Source organism: Rhinolophus sinicus, chromosome 6 (assembly GCF_057876585.1).
Source record: "Rhinolophus sinicus isolate RSI-liver-muscle chromosome 6, RSI-T2T, whole genome shotgun sequence".
NCBI lineage: Eukaryota > Metazoa > Chordata > Mammalia > Chiroptera > Rhinolophidae > Rhinolophus > Rhinolophus sinicus.
In genome coordinates, this window is record NC_142506.1 from 45,040,627 (window position 1) to 45,053,341 (window position 12,715).

Below are 12,715 nucleotides of genomic sequence, written 5' to 3' on the forward strand. Positions count from 1 at the left end.
ACAAAAGTAAACATAATTTATTTTACAAATGATTAAAGAATTTCGTAACTTACACCACCGAAGACTTCTCTGTCCCTTACCCTTTTAGCCCCTCGTGGAACCAGAAGGAAACTCAATGTGTCTATCATGCGAATTCATAATTCTCTCAACAAGGATTCATTTAACATCTGCAACGCACACAACAATGCTGGAGGGGCTGTGAAGACATACACTTGAAAAGATGAAGCAAAGGTGTGGGGAAAAGTGCAGAAAAGAGGAAAAACCCCACCGACTTGTCCACTGTGACTTATTCACTGCAAACAGCGGAAGAGATAATTCAGAGGAATGAGAGGGACAGAGTTAACCAGGAGGACGCCTGCAAAGGGGTAAATGTCCCTCAAGTCTGACACTCGTGAGGCTCTCACATTGGCAGAAAGAAGGCAAGACGGCATTTCTACGCTGGGAACGACGAACGAGCAAAGGCAGGACCGCGGGCCTCTCTGGAGCAGGTGTCCGCCTGGAGCAGGGTCCATCGCACAGAACCAGCCGTGGCACCTGCAGGCGGCGCTGCGTCAGTCAGCACGCAGCACGTGACAAGGGGCCCCGGAGACACGCCCCCGGGACGCACGCACGCACGCGCACGCGCTCTCCCTCACCTTTGCCGTAGAAGAACTTGCGGTAATAGTAGGCGCCCAGGTCGATGTGCTCGATGATGTAGCGCTTCACCTTCTCCCGGTGAATCGGCTGGTTCTCCCGGGGCACTTCCAGCACCGACACGCCGGCGTTTGTGCAGTGAGAGCTGAGCGACGACTCGAAGGAGCAGCTCTCCCCGGAGCTGAAGGACGAGGAGTTGGCCCTGGAGAGCGCGATCCGCCTGTCCCCTTCCCCGCCGGTCTCGTTTCTAAAGTAGGGGCAGCTGAGGACCAGGTCATTGCTCTTGCCGTCGCCCTCATCGGCGTCCAGGTTCTCTTTGGAGTTGAGGTCCTCCTTGCTCCCCAGGGGGGACTCACAGCCGCCCGTCTGGCCCGCGGGCACCTGAGTCTGGGAGGCTGCAGAGGCCCCGGTGGTCATGTTCTTCCTCTTCCCCACGTTGGCCCTGGTCGCCATGGCTTCGTTGATGTTAAACAAAATGCTCTGGACGTCATAATGTGCAAAACAGCGCTGACAGTTCCACGGGCGAATGCCCCGCTCCAGACGACTGTCTTCCAGGTCAGACGTGAACTTGAAAGTCTCGTGTTCACTTTTAACAGTGCGCAGCTTCCGGAAGAGCGACGTCTCCACGGACTCCGACTTGAGCCTGCGTTTGTAGGGCTTGTCCCTGCCTCTGCCGGCCACGAGGGCACTGTCCGCGTAGTCCAGGCCTGAGATGCGGACGAACTCGCCTCGCGAGATCTGCGCGGCCGCGTGCAGGCTGGGCGAGACGGCAGCATCGCAGGGGAAGAACTCCGGGAAGCCAAACGGGGCCATCGCTTTGTGGTCGTAATTCTCTACACGGTACCCTCTGAGCATGGCAAAAAAGCTGTCACCGGAGAGGCCCTGCCGGTCGATGGAAGATGTGCTCCCGTACTCCCGGTGGAGCGCCGCCCCAGTGTTGGGGTTCACTGCGTTCTGGTCTAAGACGTCTTCAGCGTCGATGTCGCTGATGGTGACGTCACTATTGCTCCGCTGTCTTATGGGGTGAAGGCCTCTTTGAGGCGAGTGGACAAACATGTCCCCGATTGTGTACTTCGCCTCCACAAAATCTAGACCAAGCTGCTCCTCTGCTTGCCCGTGGCCCTGGTCGGTCTGTCCATTGTGCATCACAGAGGCAACACTTTCGTATGTGGTCTGAGCCCGGCTTTCCCACAGGGTCTTGCAGGCCAGCTCCTTGGAGCAGTCCTTTTTCGGAGGCCACTCAGACACCCTTGCTCTCACACCCATCTTGGGCACAGCGGGGGTACCATTAGCTGGGCCACCACTCTCACTGGGATTTGAGGCATTTAAAGAAGTGGTGGGTCCCATGTTGCCATTAATGGCTTTAAATTTTCGAGCAAAATAATCATCAGACTGCATGATTCTGGGAGGACCCTGTGACTTGGACGAGGCTCTGCCAAGCTTGTGCTTCTCTTCCTGTGACGGCCTCAGGTCACTCATGTCCACGTGGCAAGAAGCTCCAAGTGTCACCAGAAAGGCTGATGCAGGGTATTAAATGCGATATAAAGGCTTCGCCTATAGTTGTATTTTCTCATTAACCAAAAGCAAACAACATCCTCAAAGCATGCTTTCTCCAAAGCCAAACTGCTTCTCAGTGGTAATCCTGTACACCTCCGTCCTTTTCAAAAGCATTCCTTAAGACATGGGGCCTTGAGTACTTCCTCCACCTGAATTTAAAAAACAGAAAATAGCCATTAATAAATAATATACCTCAAGTTCAATACCTTCTACGTATAGTCTGTTATCTGTCATTCTCTCCCCCTTCTGCCCATCATCACCATCCCCCCCCCCCCCCAAATGTCATGAAGGTTTGTGTCCGCACCACTGTTCATGCTGCTCCTTCTCTCTGGAACAGTCTCCTTACTGCTCTACTTGGCTAGCTGGAGTTCACACCACAGCCAGCGGGACCCTCTGCAGGAACCTCTGCCAGGACGTCTACACCCTCGGCCCACATCTGAGCAGAGCGCTTCCCCTGTGTTCCTGCAGCCCCTGCAGCTACCCCATCTCAGCAGCTTTCCACATACTCTGAATGGCTGGTTTACCCATCAGTCTCCTCCACTAGCTGACTTCAAGCTCCTCTCAGCCAGAACTGTACCTTTCATCTGTCATCCACTAACGTAACCCGGCTTAAACTGGGTATTCAGCAACAGTTCAATTATAAGAGTAACACAAAGGACATATAATTGCTTGAGTATTATACTTTCTTTTAAAGTAAACTCAAAATGTCCAATAACAAAAGGGTAAGTGCCAGGAGTTAACACATGAAATTTTAAATGTTCTCTTGCAATCAAATAGGACCTTACAGAGATGCCCCTTAAAGTGGAAGGGGTCCTCAAGAATCTGGTGTCTGACTGAGTATAACTTCCGAGCTCACTATGCCTCTAGCAACTTGACAAATGTACAGGGTCAAACGAAAGCATAGAGATAAAACACCACGATTTACCTTTGTGGTCGGTAGAAATTTGACCTCATCAACTCTGATTACAAATAAGTAATCAATTTATTCTACCTTTAATGAAACAAAAATGTTTTCCAGGTGGTATGTATTTTCCCAACTCATACAAGTCTGGGAATCTTACTTGTTGGTATAAGAAGGAAAGAACTACTTCTGAAAATAATAATGGTAATAAAGATATAATATAGTTGATTTCCCTCAGCCTTCACCAAAGCATAAAAATAACTACAATTTAGTTAGAAAATGTTAAAATTCTGACTCGCTGAGCAGTACAAGACCTATTAAAGGCGCTGGGATAAACATGGGGTGGTCTCTTGGTAGAGCAGGTATTTTCTTATGATGGTGGCTTTCTTCCCCCATGGGAAGAAAGTCAGTCTGGGCATGACAACACGCTGTCTGTTCCCAGAGCAGCTGTACAGTTGAAATACAATGACTTTTGAGGGTGTGGCAAGCAAAGAGGGGATGAGTGATCAGATGCTTCCATGCACAGGTCTGACCAGTGTCTGCCCGTGATTCTCAGACAGAGAGGAGAGATGGCTGCTTCTCATCTGTTTCCCTTAGAATTACTGTGTTGAAAAGGATCACAGATGATTCTAAATTATAGTTATCTCGTATACAATTTAGGCTATTACCAAATCCTTTCCTGGGAACTGAAAAAGTGACTACTAAGATATGAAAGAAAACAGCATTGCCCACTACCCTGCTGAAATGCTACGAGACTTACTGCTCTAGGCTCCTGCACGAGCTGGACATTCCACGGGTAACTGCGCACAGAACACTCACCCAAACTTGAAAGCTTAAGAATTATTTCTAATGGTTAGGCATAGCTATGTGAATTTGGAACAGGCATTAGCAGGACACTCATTTTTAGTTATACACTATTCATTTGTAAGTATCCTGTTACAGGAGGAAGGACCGTGTTTTGCCCTGTACCCAGTTCCCAACTATAGTGTAGTTTCTAGAAATGTAATCAGGAAGTAGATACTTACCACCTTAAGAAATTAGAAAAAGAACAACAAAATGTACCAAAAGAAACCAGGAGAGAAGGAATGAATAAAGATAAAAGCTGAAATTAATGGAATGGGGAGTAGAAAGGACTGAAAAATGCAAAAGGTAGTGCTTTTAAGATGGGGGGGGGATGAGGGAGAAGGTGAGGGGATTATAAAGCACAATCGGTAACCACAAGATTGCCACGGGGATATGAAAGACAGTTTAGGGAATAACCAATAATGTAAAGATTTTGTAGGGTATCCGATGGACACTTGTCTTATTAGGGAGACCACTTCAGGGACAGTGTAGATGCCTGATCACTGCATTGTACACCTGAAGCTGACTAATAATGTCAACTATAATTTTATATATATATATATATATATATATATATATATATATATATATATATATATATATATACATATATATATATATATACACACACACACACACATATATATGTGTATATATATATATATATATATATATATATATATTCACAAGAAGTGGAGTACAGCATAAGGAATAGAAACAGTGGAAATGTAACAGCTGTATGTGATATCAGAGGGCAGTAGATTGGGGAAGGGGGTTATCACTTTGTGAGGGGTATAAATTTCTAACTATTACATTGCTTTGTACACCTGAAATTAAAAAAAAATAAAGTGAGAAAATATACTCCTTCCCAAGTCTGAAAAAAGAAAAGAAAGACTAATATCATACAAGTTCGAAAGTGAGAAAGGAGACACGACTACATATACAGAAGAGATTAAAATACATAGAGTTGACTCCCAAACAAACAAAGGGTTTGGAGTCCGTACCCCACCCCCTGACACAGACGAAAATCCATATGTAACTTGACTCCCCCCAAACTTAAGCTGTCCCTTGGTATCTGGCACCCATGGGGAATGGTTCTAGGGCCCCTGGGATACCAAACCCAGTAGTGCTCAGTCCCTGATATAAAATGCACAGATCAATGCATGCAGTCGGCCCTCCATATCCAGACTCCCAACCGCAGACCAGAAGAGTACAGGCATGTACTGAAAACAAACTCCACGTGTAAGTGGACCTGCGCAGTTCAAACCCATGTTGTTCATGGGTCAGCTTATAAAAGAAGTATACCACAAGCAACGCTATGGCAACAAATCCCTTGGCATTTCTTACTTTATCACTGTTTAACAGACATTATTAAAAGTACAAAATATTTATTCCACAGATCTCTTAAGAAATGGAAGACATCAATCTGTTGTCAAAAAATAAGGATGATTACTTTAACACATAATCAAAAGAAACAATTGAAAACACAGAGGAAACTAATGATTTTCTGGCAAAACACAAATCCCCACAACTGAGTCAAGAACGGAAAATTTGAATACACTGATTACCACTGAAAAGAGTAGACGCATAACCAATCCCTAACTAAAAACCGAGCAACGTATACACCAAACACCAAGAACTATCTTAGCCATGACTTTGTAACTCCTTTTTCCACCTATTTAAGAGACCAAATACTATCTAAACATTTTTGGATGTACCCCATCTTCCTTCCTTTTCTGTGTCATGGCACACACTGAAAGTACCAACAGTCACACAGTACATGCCAGTCAAAGCAGACAGGTCGGGCACAGTTCAGGCACAGTGAAGACTCTGGACACTCATGACCCAACCACGCCACTGTCACAGCTGAGCAAACCAGCACCACCCCACACTACGTGCCACAGGGAAGCTCTGGGTTTAAGCCACCTGCCAGTAGATGTGTAAAACACAGAAACCTTAAAACTAGGACCAGCAAGGACAACACATACACTTAATAATTAATTCTGGAGAAACTAACCATAAAGCTATCAGAGGTCACTGGGCTCAGACTCATACCTGAAAAGCTATCTCTGAGCTCTCACATCCCTTGGCGTTTCTAACTGTATCACTGTTTAACAGACATTATTAAAAGTACAAAATATTTATTCCACAGATCTCTTAAGAAATGGAAGACACCACTATGTTGTCAAAAAATGATGATTATTTTAACACATAAACAAGAGAAACAATTAAAAAAAAGATGAATTTGTACTGTATTTTATTGTTAGGCTTGCCAAAAAGCACAATAATCTATAGAAAACTCAGGGCGCACAAAATTCTTTCCCAAATAAATCTTTTGGGAATTCTTTGTTATGACTTTAATTTCTGTGTATCGGATAACAATATCAGCTCCAGTGGACAGCCACTGATTTTCCCTAAGCTCTAGTCCCTCTTCTTTTGGTAATTGTTTCCTGACTTCCTCTGGGGAACCACACCTCTAAAGCCATTTCATTTGTGCAGGGCTAACTCCACCCCTAACATGTGACTCCGTTTGACCAATGCAAGACCTGCCTCTCCCGGCCACCGTGATTGGCGCAGCGAGAGCCAGGCCGGGCCAATGATAGCCCTCCAGGAAGGGTTATCCCGACACTGGGGCTCCATCCTTGGCAGCGCTCCAGTGGCAGAATGTAAACATGGAGCTGCTGGGGTCACCTCGCGCAGGAGACTGAGAATGAGGACAACAGCATGGAAGCAGAGCCCGGCGAGGGAAAGAAGAATTCCTAAGGGCAGAGCTCTTGACTCCAACTGGGCCGGAACCAGTTCTACCCACAGAATTTTTCAGTTACTCGAGCCACTGATGACCTGTTTGGATGTATTCAGTTTGAGTTAGATTTCTGTGTAGTCCAGACCAATTAAAAACATTCGAAGAGACCCAAGACAGTGACTTCAGTGGCCATCACTGCCCTGTGCTGTGTGGCACAGACTGCCTGGCTTGAGAATGAATGGATGGAAAATTATAGTTCTGGCACATGAATCGAGTTTCAAATCCAGAGCCTCCTGGCCAAGACACCTGCTCTGACACTATAATTATCCATCCTTTGACACATTTTGTGTGCCACTAACAATTCAAAGTGTTCAAAGCCAAAAAACCCTTGACATGGTTAGCTGACTAATACACTTAAAGTTGCAAGAGAACTGCAGCTGATCCCTCCCTGTGGCCTTATGCCACCGCCACGTTTTCCAGCTTGCTGTAGCTCCCCACTGTGAATCTCTCTAATGACAATTGTAGATGGCACCTTCCTTTGAAAAGTACTCCCAAATATTACTAAATACGAAGTATTATAGACAGCACCTTCCATTTAAAAATATTACTAAAATACTTGTGTTTTTAATATTGTGATCAAAATAAAACATTTCAAAACAATTATAGCATTTGTTTTTAAGATTAGAAATATCAACACACACAATTTTATAAGTACTATAGTACAGTGGAAAAGAATTAAAATCGATGTCTTTTAAAAGCAGGTATTAAGAAGGAATGGTACAGGCTCTAACTAGGGAGAAATGCAGAAAGAAAAACAATGGAGGGATGAAACTCTGAAGCATGAGCTGGGATAACCTCTGGAATAATCCAGAACTAGCCTGGAATAAGCCACGCTAAAGGTCCATCCTAAACATGATGAGAAATAAAGCCAATCCTGCCTCTGTCCCCTTCCGGCTTGGGCAAAGCAGCTGACTGTTTGCAGAGCTGCCGTTTTCTTTAGGTGGCACCACGCCAGCTTCCTGGGGATGTGGATAGAAACCCTTGCATGGCACCACCCTAAAACAGGATGGCAAGTGGAAATCACACAATCACAGGGCCTGGTCAAAGGGCACCTGGGGGGCATGCCCCAGTTAGAGACGAAGCTACAGGAACCTAAGGGCCCCCACATTTTTGTGACAAACAGCAGCGTGTCTGCTGGTGTTCTTCCTTCTGTGATTTCACCTCATTTCATCATTCTAACAGATTACAAAATCAAAAACAACAACACAAAATGGTTATAATAGTTTTACACTGGCAAATGCAAAGTTCTAAAAAAACAGCCGGTAATGTTCCTCAAACAGCAAAAGTGCTATTTATTTCATGAAATATTAAGAAGGCATAACATAATACAGACCCCTACATGTGCATATAGGTACCCCCTTACCACTTGCTCCTCCACCTTAATTCTACTTAAGAGTATCCTAAACTTACTACTTGCCTAATAACTTCATGACTAAATGAACTCACACTGCTAACTTGGTGTGGTTTAAAAAATTAAACATCAAAGAAAATGGAAGAGTCATTCAATTCCTCCCTGAGGACTGTATAAAGAGAATAGACGACATTATGCTAAGTGAAATAAATCAGATAGGGATATGCAAATACTGCACCATCTCACTTATATGAAGAATCTTTAAAGAAAATGAACTCACAGAGAACAGATTGGTGGTTGCCAGAGGCAGGGGGTTGGTAGTGGGCAAGATGGGTGAAGGGAGTCAAAAGGTAAAGACTTCCAGTTATAAAATAAATAATTCCTGGGTATGTAACGTACAGCACGGTGACTACAGTTAATAATACTCTATTGTATATTTGAAAGTTGCTAGGAGAGTAGATCTTAAAATTTCTCATCGCAAGAAAAAAAACTGTAACTATGTGAGGTGATGGATGTTAACTACACCTATTGTGGTGATTTCAGAACGTATACAAATATCAAATCATTATGCACCTGAAACTGATACAATGTTATATGTAAATTATACCTCAATAAAAAAGAAAGAAAAGATTCAATTCACTAGGAAATTTTAAAAATAAACAAATAAAGAAGAGACTAGACTAATATCTCGTGGTGAGGCCTAACCAGCAGCGTGAACACCCTCCTGTCTAGTCAAATCCCCAAAAGTAGATACTGACCAGAGTTCATTTTAGAACGATTGTTCATTAAATCAGATCGCTAGCATGTTTCTACAGACAGTTTTCTTCCTTTAAGTTCACTTTTAATGTCAAGGACATTGTCCTCCCCACTCCATAGTTTCCAATTTTTCTTACATTTCATCAAATTCTAGGTTCTTGCTCTCCAGTAATAAGTGAAAACTGTCACCAGCACTCTGTGGGCACCTGAAAAACAGTGTGTGAACCTGTGTGATCTCACTGGTGGTGGGGGTGACGTTGAGTGAGGAACGGCTGGGTAATGCACCAACTGGCAACTTGGAGAAATTAAAAAATTCCAGGGCTTGGCAGAATAATCTGTTCTCATGATAATAGTCTTGGTAATCATTTTTAAAGGATAGAACACAAATGGAGAAACGTAATATTTAAGCATAATTGTCTTTAAATAGAATGTTTTTCAAAGTTTTCCATGAGACATCAGTGAGTCTTTAAGACAATATTATTATAGTTGTAACTGAGTCTGATCAGGATTGCAGCTGGAGCAAATGGATTGATAACCACAAAACGCACAAATTATGAACCTCATTCAAAGAAAAAAATTGTTAAAATTACATGGCAGATTTATAATAAAAGTATAATTACCATAAAAATGCTTATTTTTCATACTCACATTCCATTGACTCTAATACTTACACATGTATAATTGGGCAGGGAATAAAGAGGATAAAACCATCCCACTTATATTTGTGGCCAGGAAGGCGACAAAGGAGCTGAGGAGTGTTCGTGCTCAAAGTCTGATCCCCTGAAATGCATTTACCATAAAAATACTAAGTTCAGGTACATTCAGCCTGATATTAAGTGAAGTTATGGCTAAATAGCTGTAAAACAATCCATTAACTCAAATTTGTATCATAGTAGACTGCTAAAATCAAGGCTATGAGACAATTTGATAAGTGCCTATTAAGTAATAATGGTTATAAATGGATATTATTATTTTCAATTTAATAATCATATTGTTGACTGCTAAGCTTTTGGTAGATTTGGACATGAAAATTAGTTCTTAGGCATTTATCTTGAATTAAATGTTGGGATGGTACCAAAGATAAATATTTTGGGGCATGAGAATATAAAGAGTAAAATTCTCCTTTTGGGGTTTTTATAACATAGGTGAAGGAGAATAAAATCTTTTATTGGTAGAATGTTCACGTGTTAGACAATTTCTTGAAATATTCCACCGTTCTATTCGGAGGAATTTCCCAAGTAGCCACAAAAGCTACTGGGTATATTTAAGGATTTTTCATCAGAGTAAAGCAGGGACCCCAGTAAGAAATGCCCGAAGGATTTGTTTGCACTAGAATCCTCTGCTGTGACTCCACCTTCTGCTGGATCAGAACACCTGCTGGCGAAAAGGCCCAATCAAAGGTTAGGCGACGCTCTCTGAGCGTGTGAGCCTCTAAGTGAAGCCGCTGTAAGCTGCACCAGCGGGGTCCTGGCCCATTCTGCTCATGGCTTATACCCTCAGCCCCCACAGTCGTGCCTGGCACTTAGCTGGCACTCATGATTAACTTACATCCAGACATCTAACTTGAAACGGCTGTGAACCCACGAAGCCCTAAGCACTGACTGAGCCCACGTTATCATGACACAGCATGGAACACAGGACTCTTGGTTCTCTTTTTGGTTTCCTTGACGGCTCCTCCTCTGGTCGTGTTCAAATGCTGACGCTCCTCAGGGCTTATTCCAGGCTGCCCTCTCCTTTAATTCTGCAGTAGTTCCTATGCCGTCTCTATGCTGATGATTCTGCCATCTTCCCAGGAGCCCGGAGGTGCCTCAGATGCAGCACGGCCAGGCTGCGCTATGATGGCTTCTGTCGTCCTGCGCACCCCCCTCACCTGCTCTTCCTCCCCCAGCTCAGAAGCAGGACCTGACTTCCCCCCACAGACCACATGCAATCCGAGGCCTGGCAACTTGACCTTCGGAATGTTCTCAAATGCATGCAGACCTGGCTGTATCTCAACTGCCAGCACCACCATAGCTAGAAGCACGATCTTATTTTTCCTAGATTATCACAAAACCCCTTAGTAGTTCCCCATTTCCCTCAGAATAAAGCCTGGCTGCTTTATGGTAGCACAGGTCTCTCATGATTTGGTCCACGAGTGGCTGCCTGGCCCCTTATGTAGGTGCTGGAGCTCCACACCAGGTCCATGCTGGTTGCCCTTCCTTTTCTTATGCAAGGGGCTCTGCCCAGGATGCTACCCCCACCCGGAGACTCTTCAAGACCTGTTTTCCCAACCTTGCGAACAGGTGTGATCAGACAGACCCCAGCTCATACACTGGGTTCTCCAGGAGCCTTCTCAAATCTTAATGTTGGTTCTGTTATCTTAATTTGGGTGCCCATAGCAGGCCACCCGTTTTTCACACCGTGTGTTACAGCACACTGTTTCCTACCGGCCTACATGACCCTCCTCGAAACCCGGAGTACTGCGAAGGCACAGGCCGTCTTTGCACCTGGGCACTCGGCGGAGAGCCACCTCTGCCACGTGCGAGCTGAGGCTGTGACTAAGTTACGGCTCCCTTTTGAGCCGCAGTTCCTGCCTGTAAAACCGAAACTGCTACATCGGTTTCAAAGGATGTTCATCCAAAGCTCTGAAAATATGAGCTGAAAATTTTGATTTATGACTTTATGAAATCACTTACATATGAATGTTTATTGATAAACTAATTGACTTAGAGCAATTTGAATAAGGTACGTAATAACTAACTCCAAGGAGCACAGTCACATTTACAAAATGTAATGTTAACAGCTAACAGATCTGCGTAGAAAGAATAGCAGGAACACAGCGCATGTCAGTAACCTACTCACAGCAGTTCAGCTGATTCCGCAAGAGGCAAACAGAGGCTTTTAGGAGGTGAGGAAAATGCCCAAAGCAATCACCAGTCAGGGTCTCCTCTCTTCCCAACTACAACTTCTATTTTAAATTATTTTAGGGACTTCATTGTATTATAATGAGATTATTCTGGAGTTTTTAACTTTCTGTGTGTCAATACAAAATAGGAACCAGTTCCTGGTAGTAAGATGCTTTCACTTACCCATCCAAGCATCCATCTACATGCCAAAAGTAGAATAAACAGCACCATTTTGCCATTTTGTTAAATGGAATGTTTTAATCATGGAATTTTTTCAAGGAGACAGAAGAACAGCTGCAGGTATTGACTGTTGCCATTAAATCTTTTAAATCAGAAAGATGAAAAGAGAGAGCTCTGCAAGTCCTTCCCTCAGGAGGTTATTAGTTATTGCCTTTTTCACCGTGTGGCCCCTGAATTACAGATGACACAGCAAGACATCTGACGTGCCAATTAATAATTTATGCTGAGGCATTTGTGTCTTAGGAAAACACAGCAAAAGAAGAAAAGTTTCTAGCTAGTGCCAACTGATTTGGACTGCACTTGTTTTGCTTCATTTAAAAATGACAGCAAAATAATCCGTTCTGTTCTTTAAATGAAGGTTTGGTGACACTGGGTGAGAAAGAAGGAAACCTGAGCATCTTATAATACCAACCAGGTAGGCTAGAGCCTTACACACACACACACACACACACACACACACACACACACACATGATTAGGGACCCTCCTGTTCACTCCTCGCACACACTTCTCACTCGCCTGCTCAGCCCTGAATCCACGGGGAAAATGCCCACAAATCAAAGGATCCCCTCGCCTTGCTCAACAAAACTACAATCATTCAAAACTCTGGCAACTGAACTAAACACAGGAGCTACCCTCCATGTGTTCTTTGGAGAAACACCACACGGAAAGAAAGCCGTCCCATCTAAAGACGCCTCCTTTCCACTGAGCGTACAGGGCGTGAAAGAGCCCCGCCAGTCCATCCAA

General features: G+C 43.9%; 1 protein-coding gene across 3 annotated transcripts in view; it reads right to left on the bottom strand.

Annotated features, from left to right (window-relative positions):
- SIPA1L2 (signal induced proliferation associated 1 like 2) overlaps nucleotides 1-12,715 on the bottom strand; it is a 202,634-nt gene that overhangs the window by 103,981 nt on the left and 85,938 nt on the right. For all 3 annotated transcript variants that reach the window (XM_019712891.3, XM_019712888.3, XM_019712889.3), the window contains exon 3: nucleotides 636-2,339. In XM_019712891.3, coding sequence (XP_019568450.2) covers nucleotides 636-2,112 — 1,477 coding nt within the window. In that variant the 5' untranslated portion in view covers nucleotides 2,113-2,339. The remainder of the gene's footprint in view (nucleotides 1-635; nucleotides 2,340-12,715) is intronic.